A 17,122-nucleotide genomic window follows, 5' to 3' on the forward strand; every position below is an offset into this window, starting at 1 on the left:
CGCTAACTTTAAAGATGGTTAATTACTAAAAAGGATAAAAGCAGTTACTACCCCTGGTAGGGGAGAGTGAAAAAGGAAGAAACTTAGAGGAGGGCTTCTCCCTCCAAGGCTGAGATTGAAACCTTTGAAGAGAGGCTGTGGCTATGCAGCCTACCAGTGGCAAAGAAACTTTCAGAGGGTTCCCAACACAACTGCATCACAGAAGCAGCCTGCTGCGGAGTGGAGGGAAGCTTGTTGGACTGTGCAGGCCAAAGTTGAACTGTGGGGGCCACTGAAGTGAATGCAACCAGACCCTCATACCCTGAACCAGAGGTGGCCACACAGAAAACATCAGGCTAAAAGGAGGAAAGTCCCTTCTTCCTGATCTGTTCTTGCAGTGTCTTTCCAGCAACTTCTATTGACAAAGCCTAACATAGAGATGGACAGTAAAGAAGAAATGTCTTACTCCAGCATCACAAACCAGGGCAAAGAAGGGTGGATTTGGAGCTGAGAGGCAAAATAAATAAATTAAAATTAAAAAAATTAATAGCTGGCAGAGAGTTAATAAAATGAAAGAGAGGAACACTTATTCTTAGATTTGGGAAATCCAACAAATTCCAAGTATGTTACCTAAAAATAAATCCATACCTAGACAACATATTAGTGAAACTGAATACCAAAGATAAGGAGAAGATCATAAAACTAGTGAGAGAAATGAGACAGATAGAAGAATACCTGTAGACGAATGTTAATTAGACTTACAGCTTATTTTTCTCCTGTAACAATGGAAGGCAGAAGATAGTGGAATAGCAGCTTCAATCTATCAACCTAGAATTTTATATCCAGCAAAATTGTTTTTCAAGAATGAGTATGAAACATAGGCATTTTCTGACAAGCAAATACTGAGAGACAGATCTTCACTAAAGGAAATTCTAAAGGATATTTTTCAGACATAAGGAAAATTATCCAGATGGATGGTCTGAGTTGCAGGAAGGAATGATGAGCAAAGGTACGTAAATATGCGGGTGTATTTAAAGGATCACTGACTGGTACCAGCACCACCAACAACAACAATTACGTGACTAGAACAAGACACTGAAGTTTATTTTACTCTTATGTAACTGTCTGGATGCAGGCAATTCAGAGCTGGTATAGTGGTTTCATATTCACATGGAACCATATGGCTTTCAGTTGTACCTGTTTCTAGGTGTTGCCCCCATCTTGGTAGGTGCAATTTGAAGCTCCAGCCATTATAGGAAATAAGAGAAGTCCCTCTGCCAGTTGTCTTTCAAGGAAATTTCCTGAAAATACTTATGCTTTTATCTTATGGCCGTAACTACCTGCAGGGGAAGTTGAGAAATATAGTCTTTATTCTTGGTGGACATGTGCCCAGCAAACATTGAAGATTGGAATTGCTGGGGGTAGGCAACTAGCAGCCTCTGTCATGAACGAGATAGACTAAAACACTGGATAGCAATAGAATGTAAGTTGGGAGGCAGAGTGACCAAGTTGGTCTTTTAAGTTTTTGAATTGTTTGAGCAGAAGGTAAAGATATTGATTAATTTTAGACTTTCTGTTAGGTATGCATGTTAAAATGTAAATGTCTAGAGTAACTACTAAAATAGTAGAAGTTTATTAAAATAGTTTGGTTTGGAGAGTGGCATAAAAACAGAGACCAGCAAAACATAGTTGAGAGCACAAAAAAGATCCACATATATCTGGAAACTTGATTTTGACAGCACTTGCAAAGCATATCATTGAGAATTGTTTAATATATGATGCTAGACCACCTGATTATCCATATGCAAAAAATGAAACTGGATCCCTATCTTACACCATACATATGTATAAATTCCAGAGACCAAATAGGAGAGTATCAGTTTGGCCTTGAAATAGGAAAAAACAGTGAAGAATATCTTTAAAACCAAAAAGGGAAAGACTGATATTTGTCTACATTAAAATGAAGAGCTTCTGCTCATCTGTTAGTGAAAGGAAGGAGGCAATCATAAAGTGGGAGAAAAATACTGAAACACATATATAATTGATAAGGGATTAGTAGACAGAATATATTAAGGATTCTTAAAAAGGAAACAGAGACAAATAAGAATCTTACGAAAATAAGGGGAAAAAAAGTGAAGCAGAAAGCAATAGAAATAGGGGCAAAAGACTTTAACAGGCAGTTCACAGAAGAGGAAAGCCAAATAGAAAATGCAAAGGTGCTCAACCTCATTGGTAATCAAGGAAACGCAAAGTAAAAGTAAAACAAGAGGGCTTCCCTGGTGGCGCAGTGGTTGAGAATCTGCCTGCTAATGCAGGGGACACGGGTTCGAGCCCTGGTCTGGGAAGATCCTACATGCCACGGAGCAGCTGGGCCCGTGAGCCACAACTACTGAGCCTGCGCGTCTGGAGCCTGTGCCCCGCAACGGGAGGGGCCACGATAGTGAAAGACCCGCGCACCGCGATGAAGAGTGGTCCCCACTTGCCGCAACTAGAGAAAGCCCTCGCACGAACCGAAGACCCAACACAGCCAAAAATAAATAAATAAATAAATAAAGTAGCTATAAAAAAAAAAAAAGTAAAACAAGATACATCTTCTACCAACTAGATTAGAAAAAAATTAAAAGCATGACAATATCAAGTGTTGGTGGCATATAGAGAGTTGGATCTCTTAGATACTGGCTAGGTGGAGTTGGTATTTCTACTTTGGGAAACAAGTTGGCGTTATTTAGGTAAAGTTAGACATGTGTATACTCTCCCAGCAAGTTTGTAGGTATATATTGCATAGAAACTCTGGGCATGTGTATTTGAAGAGATGTCAGAATGTTCACAGGAGCAATTTATATAATACAAAACGTTGGAAACAACCTTAATGTTGTCTTGATGCTGGGTAATAATTAAATAAATTACGGTGTATTCCATACAATGAATTCTATGCAGCTTATTGTGAATTATATCTACATGCATCAGTTGGATGAATCTTGGGAATGTAAGTTTCAAATAAACAAAAAAGCAAGTTGCAGAGATTACATACCCTATATTTCCAATCATATATATTTAAAAAAGTGCAAAATCAAATTCTAAATTATTTAGGGTTAGGTATACTCATGGAAAAGAAAGTAAAGCAAAAGAATAATGAAAACAAAATTCAGGATAATGGTTACCTCTGGAGGGGTTTGGGAAGGGACATGTCATTGGGATGGGGATTTCAAAGATAGAGGAAATGTTCTCTTTCTTTAGCTGGGCAGTGGGCACACAGATATTCATTTTATCATTATTCTTTTTATTTTACACATGATACAAATGTCCTTTTGTATGAATTAAACATTTAACAAAAAATTGATTCTGCCACTGCTACTTATTAATATTCTGTGATAGCCTCATGTTTATTTTTTGTCATATTGTTTCTAACATTTAGAAAAATAGCCTGGGAGTTTTAATTAGTGGTAGCATATTTAATCTACCTATTAAATTGGAGAGAATTCTCTTTTTTGCTTTACTAAGCTTTTCTAGCTAGGAGAGGGTAGAGCTCTTGTATTTTATCTCTCCTTTTAAGGTTTTATTATTTTCTTTGAATAAGTATTATTGTGGCCCAAGTACATCCCTGAGTTTAGTAATGTTTTCATTACTGTCGTGAGTGAAGACGGTCCCCTGTGTGTTTGAGCTAAGACACTGGGTTGCATGCTGAAACTCACTGAGCTCCTCTAGTAACTGCCTCTCTCCCCTTTGTTTTCCCGGTGGGCAAGTGTTATCTGCAATGTGGTATTTTATTTCTTCATTTTCTCTATATTGTTTCTTTTTTCCCTGCTAGCCATTGCCAGCATTTCTCATGCTATATAAAGTAGAAATGATGACAGAAAGCTTCAGACTTGGAGTCAGAAGATGTGGGTCTGAGTCCTGGCTCTGCCATATAGTAGCTGAGTAACATTAGGCAAATTACTTAACCTCTCTGGGCCCTGTTTCTCTCGTTTCTTCATGTGGAAAATGAGGGGGCTTAACTTTAATTACTAAGGTTGCTTCTAGTTCTGAAATGAAGCCATTCTAGTGTATCTCCATTAAGTTAGAGTTGGCTCCTTATTTTAAATAGTTTCTCTTCATTGTGGGGTTTAGTTTTGTCTGTAGTTTTAATCAAGAAGAGATGCTATAGGCTATTGAACGCCATGTTGACATGTATTGGGAAAATTAAATTTGAATTGTTGATCTATATTTTCCATATCATGGTGAAGCCAGTGATTGCCTTGCTCATATCATCCCTGCCTTCCATTTAGAGACAAATTATCTGATCATTGAAAGTGATTCTTTGAATATGAGTGTGGATTTGATTACCTAGGGATTCATTTTGGATTTTTGCCTATATGTTCACGAGTGAGATTTTGATCATAGGCTTTTATTCTGTTTCCTCTTTTTCCTTTTTGTGTGCAGCCCTTGCTCATCCCATTTTTTTCCCTTTGAAAATATTTCTGTACACTTTATGCAGTATAGGAGTTAACTGATTTATTCTTTAAAAGTTGGGGAACTATTTAGGGATTCCATCAGAGCCATGTGCCATTCTAAATGTTTCACCTTGTTTCATCTGTGGATCTGCTCACCTATTGGGCCTCTTTGAGGAAAGCAGCCATTCAGGTGCAGCTAGGAGGCACCTTGTCTGGGACCACCTGGAGTTCTGCTGCTAACCCCCTCCAGAACCTGGAGCAGGTCATTTCTTCTGAGTTTTCTCATCTGTAACATGGGAATTGCAACTGCCTCCCAGATGAGGTGTGAAGTAGTGGTGGGCATGCTTTGTAAAGTAGGAACCCCCTGCCCTCTCTCTCAGAGGGGACCCTAGTAGCAGACTGGGCATCTTATATTTTTACAGGTGCCTGTCCATTTCCATTCAGTTTTCTGACTCATAAACAGAGCTGAGACTTACAAGCCTGTCCCCACATGCTTTTGGAACATTTATTTTGCATATTCCTGTTTTGTTTCCTTTTTTTTTTTAAGGTTTTAAATGATAACTGTATTATTTCCTGTGAAGTTTTAAAATCTTTCTTTCCCACCCATTTTTAATTTATACCACTACTAAGAAGTGAGAGAACTCTGATTATAACTCAAGGGTTCCTTTTCTTTTTATTTTATTGCGGAAGAATCTTTGGAACCTAGTTTCTTAAGGATCCTCATGGATACAATTATATAGCATTTCCTCTCACAATTCTTTAAAAGTTAGCTTATTGTTTTTTTGTTTTAATTTTTTTAAAATTATTTATTTATTTGGTTGCGTTTGGTCTTCATTGCTGCGCGTGGGCGAGCGGGGGCTACTCTTTGTTGTGGTGCATGGGCTTCTCGTTGCGGTGGCTTCTCTTGTTGTGGAGCACAGGCTCTAGGCACGCGGGCTTCAGTAGTTGTGGCATGCGGGCTCAGTAGTTGTGGCTCGCGGGCTCTAGAGCGCAGGCTCAGTAGTTGTGGCACACGGGCTTAGTTGCCCCACGGCATGTGGGATCTTCCCGGACCGGGGCTCGAACCCGTGTCCCCTGCATTGGCAGGTGGATTCTTAACCACTGCACCACCAGGAAAGTCCCTAGCTTATTGTTTTTTAACAACTGGAGCTAAGGGAAATAATTCAGAGCAACTAAGATGAATTTTACTCATTAACAAGAAGCTTGTGAACAAGCTTGTTAAGTTATATGAACAAGGATGTATTGGTTTGTCTCGCTTTCCTAGAATGTGAGCTTCATGAGCACAGGAACTTTGTTTTTTGTGTGTGTGTTCACTGATGCATCCGCAGCTCCTAGATCAGAGCCTGGCATATAGTAGGTGCTTAATAAGTACCTATTGAATGAATTAATGAGTATAGGATATTTCTCATGTTTGATTTTTAAAACGTGCATGTTTTTCTTTATTAATGAGACAATGGCTTATGCATTAACTTTTTGTCAACTATGAGTATTATTTCTGCTCATGGCACCCATGACTCTTCTCAGTCTGACCCATTCCTGCTCCTGGCTGAGGTACTGAAACACCTTTCCTTCATCCTCCATTGGTTTCCTCCGCTGCCTCCTTCTAGGCTCTTTGATGGCTTCCATTCGTACCTTCTTTTTCTTTCTTTTTGGCTCTTCCTCTTTCTCATCACTCATGTATTCCCTATTCATTTATTCATTCATTCACTTAAGAAATATTATTGACAAAAGCACCTACTGTATGCCAGACTGCTAGGCTTGGAGGAGATGGGGGTAAACAAGACTGTCGTGATCTCTGGACTCATGGAATTTATAGTCTGACAGGGAAGACAGGCCTGGGTGATACATTTCATAAATATCTAATCATAAATCATAGTACATGCTGTGACGACAAAGCTTGGGGAGCCTTAGGAAAGCTTCCATGAGGAAGCTGAGATCTAAAGGAAAATTAGGAGTTGGTAGGTTTGGAGCCTCAGGGAATAGGATGGGGATGGCTGGGGGTGGGGGAAGGGAAGCAGAGTTTACCTGGGGAGCCCAGAGCAGCTGGACTAACTGGAACGAGGGGCTTTCAAGGGCACGATTCAGCCAGGATTCGCTGCTGTCCATCTTTCAGTAATGACTCCTCCTCTAGGGCCTGCCTGGCAGGATCCCTACACTGTGACAAACTGAACTGATATCTTGGTTGTCCGCAAATGGCCTATGTTACAGATTTCTTTCCTGGATTTGGAAGTCACTTAAAAAAACATAAAAATTTTATGTCATTGTTAGTTGTGTGTTTGGTTAAGTCACTTAACCTCTCAGAACCTTAGTTTCCCTGGAATGGGAGTAATTCTGTCTACCCTGTGAGGTCCTCTGAGACCTCTGGCAGGTCACCCTGTGACTGTCTGTGGGAGGCCCATCTTCCTCACCAGACTGACAGCCCGAGGGAGGGAGGGAGCGAGGGTCTAACGCACTGGTGTGCTTCTGGCTCCTGTTACCAGGCCTGGCATGGAAGGAGGGGATCGTGGAGGCCTGCATAGAAGAAGGAGCCCCAGGGCTGGGCCCAGAGGACAATCTCTGATTTGAGGGAGGGGGAAGGGCTGCAGAGGGGGGGACCCACCCAGGGTCTGGAAAGTGGCAGACACACCAGTGAAGGCCAATGCCGGGAGCTGACAGCAACACCAACAATAATAAAGATAGTGATAACTTACTGGGCCCTTGCCATGTGCCAGACACTGTTCTACGTGCTCTACCTATACTCATTTATCCTTTCAGTAGCCCTGTGAGGTAGGTACTGTTATTATTCCCATTTTACAAATGAGCAAACTGAGGCACAGAGGGATAAAGTATCTTGCCCAAGGTCACACAGCTAGCAAGTATTGGAGCCTGGATGTAAGACCAGGCACTGTGGCTTCAGAGTGTAGGAAGCAATGAATGCAGAGAAGTGGGAGGCCCTTCACTGCCGGCTCGGAGGCCCATCAAGTCTTTATTCTATTGGCTCTGGGAGCCATGCAGGCTTCGCAGGGAGGGGGTGCTCAGGCTGTGCACGTATGCCCGGGAAAGCTGACCGTTGTCATCCCTCTCTCCTGCAGAAACCATCCATGGAGCAGCCCCTGTACAGCAGCAGCCTATGGGGCCCAGTGGTCGATGGCTGTGACTGCATAGCTGAGGGCCTGTGGCTGCCGCAACTACATGTAGGGGACTGGCTGGTGTTTGAGAACATGGGCGCCTACACCGTGGGCATGGGTTCCCTCCTCGGGGGCGCCCAGACCTGCCGCATCACCTATGCCATGTCCCGGGTGGCCTGGTAAGGGGGCCCTGCTGGGAAATGGAGTGGGGGGAGAAGGGAGCAGCCTGGGCAGAAGCAATGAGGGGAACCCCAGGTTTGGGTCCCTGCTCCTGTGTAACCCAATGTGACAAGTAGCTCTTGGCTGCTGATTCCAAGTGAGGCCTGTGCTTGGCTGTGGCCGTGAATGAGACTGAGCTTCCCTTGAGGAGCTCAGAGTCCCATGAGAGACACAGAAGCAGACAGACACTCCTGATAATGCAGTGCTGGAGGGAGGGGGGCAGGCTCTGGAGGCTTAGAGCCCCACCCCCATCCCAAGGCCCAGATCTACCTCCCTGAGGAAGGAAGGATGAAGCCAAAGCCTGGTGGACGAGTGGGAGTTAGGTGGCAGGAGGGGCGGGAAGGGGGTTCCAGGCAGAAGGAACAGGGAGCGAGCATAACTTCAGGAAACTACACGAGGTTGGTCGGGGCTGGAGAAGGAGCAGGGCTGGATCTGGGAAGGGCCTTGAAGGCAAGTTGAGAGCTTTGAGCAGCAGCAAGCGGGGACTGGTTCGAAGCCTGAAAGACCGCTCTAACTACTGGGTGGATTAAGGGAAGACAAGGGCAGATGTAAATAGAGCTGATCACTTGGGTGGCTGCTCTGTGACCTGGGAAAGACAAAGACTCGCCTGCTCACTGAGCTTGCCCACGCCAGGCCAGCAGTGGGATCCAGTGAGGCCAGATGGAAAGAAATTCACATTTGTTGAAACTTTCTGTCAGGCCCTACATTAGGCACCTTTTGACGATTTCCTTTTACCCACACAAACAGAGGTCACTTGCTTGAGGTCGCACAGCTGGTCGGTGATGAAGAGGCCCCCTCTTTGGGGGCTGGGGCAGTTGGGAGGGGCTTTTATGCTGGGCCCTCAGGAGTGAGTGCAGCCTGTGTCCCCAGGGACATGCTGGGTTCCTGATCCTCTTCCCTGCACCCCCCACCCCCACCCACCCCCACCGGAACAGTGCTACCAAATGCCAGGCCTGACGGGGCTCAGTATCAAAGTTGCATGTCATTTATCCAGTCAACAAACCTGTTGTTTCTACTCCCCGCAGGGGCACAGGATAGGCTGATGCCACCATTTTGACATCAGGGGTGTTTTGACAAGGCCTAAAAAACCAAAGTCAAAAAACAATAATCACACAGACTTCCTTATCCCATCCTGGCACCATCACCAGCAAACACAGTTGGATGAGGTTGCAGGGAGTCAGATGCACTCATTACTTAGGAACACAAAATTTTGATGTATTGAAATGGCCATGTCAAAAAATTCCCCATATTAAAGGGTCCTCATCAAAACGTCCTACTTTAGAGTCTGGCTCTGTGCTGGGTCCTGGGGGGTAAAAGAGCATCTGAGAACGTGGTGAGCCAAGGTGCGGACCGGCATACACAGACCCTGGCATAGAGAGTGCCAAGGTCACTAGGGAGGGAGTGCCAGCGGGCTGGGGAGGGTGGTCAGGGCTGCTTCTCAGGAGGCCTGATGGGTATGGAGGGCCAGGCAAGCTGACAGGAGGGTGGTCTGGGCCAGAAGGGGTAGGGGCTTCAGAGTCTAGTCCATCCAAAGAATTTTTAGTAGCTCTGGCTGGTTGGAGTGGCCTGTGGGGAAGAATGGATCAAGAAGGACCATGGAGGCCCAGGTTGGACTTGATCTTGAAGGCAGTAGGGAGCCAGTGAGGGGTTCTAAGAAACTTATCTTTCAAAACCCATTTTGAAAGATAAGGAGACAGAGGCTCAGACAGAGGGTGCTTGGCCCAGAGGACCTCCCACCTGGAAGGGAACGGCCTGACTGGACTCTGCAAAGATACTGACTACTGATTTGCTGCTGAATTGCACATATCGGCAAAGAGGGAGGCCTTCCTGCAGGTGGGGGACTGGAATAGGCTGGAAGCATGAAGGGAGGGAAGGGAAGATGTAGATGGAAGAGGGAGGGTTTTGTGGGGAAGCAGAACTTGGCAGAAGTAAAGGACAGGCTGTCATGCTGCCCCTACCCCCAGGCCTCTTGACACTGAAGCCAGTGCTCTTTTCCTGTCCTCCTACCCGGCGTCCACCCCTCCTCACCAAGTGTTTACCATGTGCCAGCCTGCTGTTGGGGCCACGAGGCAGTGAGTAACTCAGACGTATTCCCTGCCCTGCTATAGCTGGAGGAATGTCAGGGAAGCAGGCATTGAACCCTTGTTGCTATGAAGGAGTACACTGGGCTGTGGGACTCAGCGAACGGTTGATGATGCAGGCAGAGGCCGGATGTGCACAGGCCTAGGATGAGACGTGAGCCCAAAAGATGGCTGCTGTGGCCGGCAACCAGGCAGCCCTGTTGTGTGTGATGGGAGAGGCTGGCAGGGGCCAGATCTTGTGGGGCCTGAGAGTGGAGGGAAACTGCTGGCGACTCAAGAGCAGGGGTTTGCGTTTTGGGAAGTGAACCTGGGTCAGAATTGTCCAGAGGGGGCAAGAGCAGATCAGGGAGACTGCACTTTCCCGGCTAGAGATGGTGGTCTCAGCGGGGACGGAGAGCAGCAGGTACCTTTGAGGATGCTCAGGAACTAGGCTCAGCAGGGATCTACTGGCTGTGGGAAGAAGACAACCTGTGGCAAGAGCAGGAGCCGTTTATTAGCGTGGGGATGTAGGAGAAACAGCCTGTAGAGTTTTTGAGGGGAGGCGGATGATTTTTTTAAAGTACTAAGCTTGGGATATGAAGAATGTGGGCACTGAAGTGAGTGTTGGGTTGAGCCCTAGTTCTACCACCTTCTAGGGTAGAAGATGTGACCTTGGGCAGGTAACTTCTGAGTCTCAATTTCCTCAGAGTAAAATGGGGACGATAATGTCACCCTTACAGGGTTTTGGGAGGATACTAGATACTGTAAGTAAAGTGCCTGGCACAATAGTGGGCATATCAGTGCATGTGGGTTCCTCTCCCTTGTGGGGGTAGACTATGGGGAGAAGGGAGCAGCGGAGGAAGAAGGGGCAGCAGGCCTTCCCCTTCCCCTGCCCCTGGATTCTGCGGCCCCAGTGGCGCCAGGTCTTCCAGTGCAGCGGCCATCAGGAGTTCCTGGCCTGCGGGCCCCGTGCTGGCTGCCTCCAGGGACCCCCTCTCACTTGCAGGGAAGCCCTGCGAGGGCAGCTGCTGCCTGCAGAACAGGACGAGGACGCCGAGGGCACGTGCAAGCCTCTGTCCTGTGGCTGGGAGATCACAGACACCTTGTGCATGGGCCCTGTCTTCACCCCGGCGAGCATCATGTGAGTGGGGCCCGTCCCCCCGCCCCCCCACCTGGAGAACTCCAGCGGGGCCGCAGAGATGCCTCCGGGAGCGGAGGGGAAGGTGGCAATCAGGAGCACCCTCTGGCCAGGTCTCTGGCGCTCGCTCTGCCGGCCCCGCGCTCCCCCTGCAGTGTTTCTGCCCTGTAAATAGGACCAGTCTTATGCTCCCTGTAGTTCAAGTATGCAACATAAATCCTGTCCCTTCCAGCTGTGTCTGCCTCCTCTGCAGCGCCAGGGGCCCGGTCAGCCAGGTATGGGGGTGTTCTTGGGGTCTCCCTTGGTCTCCTTCCCACCTTTGTAAATATGAAGCGAATAAATATTTAGGTTGTTTAATACGCCAGTGGAACCCGGCGGTTCAATCCACGAAGCAGCCTGTGTGAGGCCAGGGCCGAGACTTCCCAACCCTACTATGATAACCCCATGCCCTCTGCTTCGGTCCTGACCCGCTGCAGTGTGGGCACCTCCCACTGCCACCCAGCTTCCTGACTCATCTCTCTCGTCTTCACAAGCTTCCATGCCTGGCTTCATGAGGAAGGGGGAGCTGTCAGGGGCTGGGGTCGGGGTCACGGTTGTCTCCGTGCGGCACCAGGGCTGCAGCTCATGGCTGGTGAGGGGCTTCTGTGTGAACCCAACAGCCAGCTTAAGTCCCGGCCCAAAGTGGGGAAAACTGAATATTTGACACCGCTTTTGGAAATTCATACCAAAGATAAAGAGCAAAGAGGTGGGTCCCTGGGAGGTTCTGAGGAGACCCCGTACCCTTCCTCTCCTTGCAGGTCAGCAAGGCAATCAGAGTAATGCAAATATGCGCTGGTTGGTTTTGCTTATTCAGGCAGTAATTGTTAGAACATGGTTGGCCACAGACTACTGCCACATCCAGTGCCAACGGCTCTGATGCTCATGTCTCCTCAGACACTGGCAGTTCTCTTCAGGACTTCACATTGCTAGGGTCTCAAGCTATGCAACTGGGGTGTGTGAGCTGCTTAGCAAAGGAGTTCAGATTTTAGAGTTCCCCCAGCTGCTACTGGTGACCCTAAAGATTCTTCTTCTGCAATTAAAAAGAAATTGAGATATAATTCACATGCCTTAAAATTCACCCTTTCAAAGTGTAGAATTCAGTGGTTTTTAGTATATTCACAGAGTTTGTGCAACCATCACCACTACCTAATTCTATAACATGTTCATTACCTCAAAAAGAAACCCCATATCCACCAGCAGTCACTCCCCATTCTCCCCTCCCCCAGCCCCGGCACCCACGAATCTATTCTCCATCTCTGTGGACTTGCCTGGTCTAGACATTTCATTGCGATCATTGCGATTGTTTTTTTTTTTTTAATTTATTATTTTTATTTTTTTTGGCTGTGTTGGGTCTTCGTTTCTGTGCGAGGGCTTTCTCCAGTTGCGGCGAGCGGGGGCCACTCTTCATCGCGGTGCGCGGGCCTCTCACTGTCGCGGCCTCTCTTGTTGTGGAGCACAGGCTCCAGGTGCGCAGGCTCAGTAGTTGTGGCTCACGGGCCCAGTTGCTCCGCGGCATGTGGGATCCTCCCAGACCAGGGCTCGAACCCGTGTCCCCCGCATTGGCAGGCAGATTCTCACCCACTGCGCCACAAGGGAAGCCCCCATTGCGATTGTTTTTATATCTTCACTTGAGCTTCTCACTGGGTAAGCCTAGTACAATGTGTGGTTTTTTTTCCCACACCACCAAGCAATTCTCAGACACCAGCCGGGCGTCCTACAACTCCACTCAATTCTGACACTACCTACCTAAGAGATAGAATCAGATCCCACAGGTTAAGGGCTCAGTCCTACAAATCTGAACAACAGAGCAAGGAGTCTGAACTTAATTCTGCAGGCAGCAGGGAGCCCTATATGCTTCTGGAAGAGAAGCATGACAGGGCCTTTGAGAGGATAATTGAAAGTGTATTCAAAAGGGGCCAAGGAAGACCTAGTGCGCTGGTGGTAGCATGCACTTCCTTCACCCCCCAGCCTGTTTAAGGCGGGTCCAGCCAGGGAGCCTGATGGGGGTCCAAGGGACACAAGTCGTCATCTCTGTCCACCCCTGCTCAGGAGGAAGATGGTGGCTCTCTGGGTGTCCCCCCCACCCCCCGCCACTCATTCCAGCTGTAAAGGGACCATACGGAAGGCAACAGGATGTGAGTTCCCAGTCAACCCTTTGCTCCATTTTAAACCCTCTTCCTGGCACCTAGGGGATGAGTAGCTAAGCCCGTGTAAACTTAACCTACAAAATTATCTGATATAGGCTCCTAACAGTCAGAGGGATCTTTATGAAACATGAATCCGATCTTGTCAATCCTCTGCTGAAAACCCTCCGGTGGATTCCCACTGTGATGCCAATGAAAGTTAAATTGCCTGAGATCTCCGCCCATTTTCCAACCTCATCTCCTGCCACTCTTCTCACCATGCACCGGCCTACTGGCCTCTTTTCAGTTCCTCACGTCTACTGAGTTCTTTTTTTTTAAAACATCTTTATTGGAGTATAATTGCTTTACAACAGTGTGTTAGTTTCTACTTTATAACAAAGTGAATCAGTTATACATATACATATGTTCCCCTATCTCTTCCCTCTTGCATCTCCCTCCCTCCCACCCTCCGTATCCCACCCCTCTAGGTGGTCACAAAGCACCGAGCTGATCTCCCTGTGCTATGCGGTTGCTTCCCACTAGCTATCTTCCAGACCTCTGCCCTTGCTGTTCCTTCTGCCTAAATAGCTCTTCTTCCAGCTTCTCCAGGGCTGACTCATCCCTATCTTAAAGGGCTCACGTTAAATGTCACCTTCTCAGAAAGGCCTTTTCTGTACACCCTATTTAAAGTGGCCCCCCAGCTAATTATGTGAAGTCACATTTTACAGAAGTTAGATTCTAAAGGCAGTATTTAAGGCAAGAAACACATTGTCAAAGTTGTCACTGAAAATCCCTGAGAAAGCTATCATACTGGAGGCAGTACATCATTCCTCTCTTTGTGTTCCTCTAACACACCAGGCACATTTCCTTATAACCCCAAATAGCTCCATGATCTTTCTCCCTCACACCTTCAGATCTTTGCTCACGTTACCTTCTCAGTGAGGCCTTCCTGACCACACTCTTTAAAACTGTGATACTCCCACCCCAGTATCCCATGATCCCCTCCGTAGCCTCACCTTTTACTCCTGTACCCCACAGCTCATCATCTGACATGCACTTTACTTAGAATTAGGCTCTTAAGGGCAGAGATGTGTTTGTTTACTGCCGTGTTCCTAGTGCCTAAAGCACTGCCCACAAACAAATATTCAACAAATAAGTTGAATCTTTCAAGTCTCAGCTGGGGTATCTCCCGTTTCTCTTACTCTCTGCCTGGATATTGCACCTCTGTGCTTCCACAGCGTGCTGCATTTACCCATATTAAAGAACTGTTGATCGCACTGTATTGTAATCTTTCTACTCGTCTCCCCGCAAATCTGTTAATTCCACAAAGAGAGGGAATATTTCTCCTACTTGCCAATGTCATCTGGAGCGTGGGTTTGTGCTTAGCACAGAGTAAGTGCTTAGTGTCTTTTGAATAAACTAGTCTTGGAGGATGGCGGTGTGGGGGGGTTACCCCTGAACCTCGAGACAGGGGTATCTGGCCCCTTCTCCTCAGCTCCTGAACAGCAGCCTAGATCCTGCGAAGGGCAGGCCACTAACTGGAACGGGCTGGGGTCGCTGCAGGCTTCCAGGGTTGCACCCAGGAGGAGCGCGGGTCCACATACCAGTGAGCCTTAGGTGGGGAGGCATACAGGATGTCTCAAAAGCTCTTCCTGCTCTTCCACTCAGCTGGGTGACCGTGAGGTAGGACTGCCATACAAAATATGGGAAGCCCAGTTAAATCTGAATTCAGAAAACGACGGCTACTTTTTCAGTAAACGTATGACCCATAACTATTAGGGGTATCCTTATACTAAAACACTGTTGTTCCCCTGAACTTCAACTTTAACTGGGCGTCCTGCATTTTAGCTGCTAAATCCGGCAACCCTACCCTGCAAGTCCCTGTCTCTCTCTGGGTTCGTTTTCCCCATCTGTGCAATGCGGGTATTCCTGTGACACTTGCCTCAGGGCCTCCTCAGGCGGAGCAAACCACCCCAAGGCCGTTCCTCCGCTAAAAGGAGTCGTGTGCGAAGCGCGCTGGTCTCGGGAGAGGTTCTCGCTGGGTAAATATGAACAAGCCCCGGTCTCCAGGAGCTCACTTGTCTCATCTGAGCCTCCGAGCCTAACCGGAGTGGAAACGATGCCCTTAATCACATCCTAGCGTAACCTTACACGCTCGGCTTTCAGCCGCTTCAACTACCCGTCACACCCCCGAGTCCCGGCGGACGCGGATTTCCGGCGGCGTGACGTCACTTCCGTGTCAGAGAGCCTCCCAGGCTTCGAGGCCCGTCTTCTGGCGCCCTCTGCTTGAGCGGAGGAGGACTTTACCAAACGGCGAGAAGAGACAGCCGAGTCCGTTGGCTGAAGGACGGACAGACGCCGCCCGCAGCCTCCACCAGGGGAAAATCGAACCTTCGCCGAGGGCGGGCCCCCACGAGCAAGGGGTCCTGTTGGCACGCAGGAGGCAGGCAAGGGGGCGACCGGGCCCCTGCCCGGCTAGAAAGGCCCGCAGTAACACCGGAACTGGGCTTCTGCCCACCAGGTATTTCCGCTTCCCCTTACAAAGTAGGAGCATCCCTGAGTAACGGGACCAGAGAGCTGTATCGATCTTGGGAGGCTCGTCCCCAGTGTCTTCCCCGCTCATCCATTTCATTCCCTACAGGAGACACCCGATGAATTCACGCAGAAAATCATGGGCTTTGAAAGAATTCCTGACTTGCAGGCTAAGGTGTTTTACGTTTTAAAATAATAAAGAGTACTCACTGTGTGCCATGCCCTGCCCTCGCCCTTGACTCGCACTTTTTCGTTTAATCCGCACTAACCTGTGAAGTGGATTTTATGACACAGACTCCGACTCCTCAGTGCCTGGAATCCTGGCTCTGCCAGTTATTACCTGTGTTTTCTGTGCCACAGTTTCTGCATCTGTAAAATGGAATAATATACCTACCGCATATCCTAATTCTAAGGATTAAATAAATTAACATATTTAAAATGCTCAGAATAGCAGCTGATCTGTGGTCACCATAGGAGCCACTTAGGTTATTTCCATTTATAAATTAGGAAGCTGAGGCTTAGATATGACGTAACTTGTCTAGAATAGATAGTAACTAGTGGAGGCAGGTTGGGAAGCATCTCTGCCTACTCTGGAAGAACCTCTCAGTCATACTCACCCAGCCCTCTTCCTATGGAAGCCTGTGGGGACCAGAATTTCCTTTGAGAGCAGCACATGTATTTATTTAGTAGGACACTATTACCAAATGACTGCTCTCTGGGCATTTAATAATGCCAATTAAGATGGTGAGGTTCTATAACTTGTTCTATACATCTCCATTGAAGATGGTGAGGCTGCAAGATCCATCTCCTGCTAAATTTCATTGATATAAAAATCAGCAGAAACGAACTTCTGAACATGTCGACTTTGAGATCCAAGTGGAGATAATTATAATTTGGTGTGCTAAGTGGTGTGTTAGTGGAAAGCACAGGGTGCCAAGGGAAGTCTGATTAGGGATAGACGTAACTGCCTGCTAGAAGTTAGGATGGACTTGGCAGAAGCAATGGATGGAAGCAGAAACCTTGATGGGTGAGTAGGAGTTGGCCAGGTAGAAAAGTCTGGGGAGGTTGAGGGAAGCATTCCAAACCAGGGAAGTGGTGTGTAAAGGGATAGAAGTGCGATAATTCAGAGCTCTTTCTTAGGAACTGGAGTACAGGATGGAAGATGAGAATGAAATAGTGATTGAGGAATATTATGAAGGGTTATGTCCTAGTATCAGCAAGTTAACAGAAGTTTCTGAGAAAGGGAGAGAAGAGATCAGCTTTGCACTTTAGGTGGCTCACTAGGAGGCAGTGATGAGGTTGTGGTAGGCAGGCTCTAAGATGTCCCCAGTGACCCCAAACCATAGTGTTCACATACTGATATGATTCTCTCTCCTTGAGTATGGACTGGGCTTATTGATTCCATTCTAATGAATAGAATATGTTAGAAGTGATGGGTTACCATTTCTGAGATTAGATTACAAAAAGACCGTAACTTCTGTCTTTGGCACCCTCT

At 47.3% G+C, this 17,122-nt stretch overlaps 1 protein-coding gene across 5 annotated transcripts in view; it reads left to right on the forward strand.

Moving 5' to 3' along the window:
* AZIN2 (antizyme inhibitor 2) overlaps nt 1-17,122 on the forward strand; it is a 44,756-nt gene that overhangs the window by 25,577 nt on the left and 2,057 nt on the right. For 2 of the 5 annotated variants that reach the window (XM_057556214.1, XM_057556218.1), the window contains exons 10-12: nt 7,481-7,695; nt 10,802-10,936; nt 15,262-15,953. In XM_057556214.1, coding sequence (XP_057412197.1) covers nt 7,481-7,695; nt 10,802-10,936; nt 15,262-15,385 — 474 coding nt within the window. In that variant the 3' untranslated portion in view covers nt 15,386-15,953. Of the gene's footprint in view, nt 1-7,480; nt 7,696-10,801; nt 11,303-15,261; nt 15,961-17,122 lie in introns of those variants that run through there. The other 3 variants (XM_057556210.1, XM_057556202.1, XM_057556229.1) reach the window with 3 other exon arrangements.

The sequence above is a fragment of the Balaenoptera acutorostrata genome, chromosome 1, assembly GCF_949987535.1.
Source record: "Balaenoptera acutorostrata chromosome 1, mBalAcu1.1, whole genome shotgun sequence".
NCBI lineage: Eukaryota > Metazoa > Chordata > Mammalia > Artiodactyla > Balaenopteridae > Balaenoptera > Balaenoptera acutorostrata.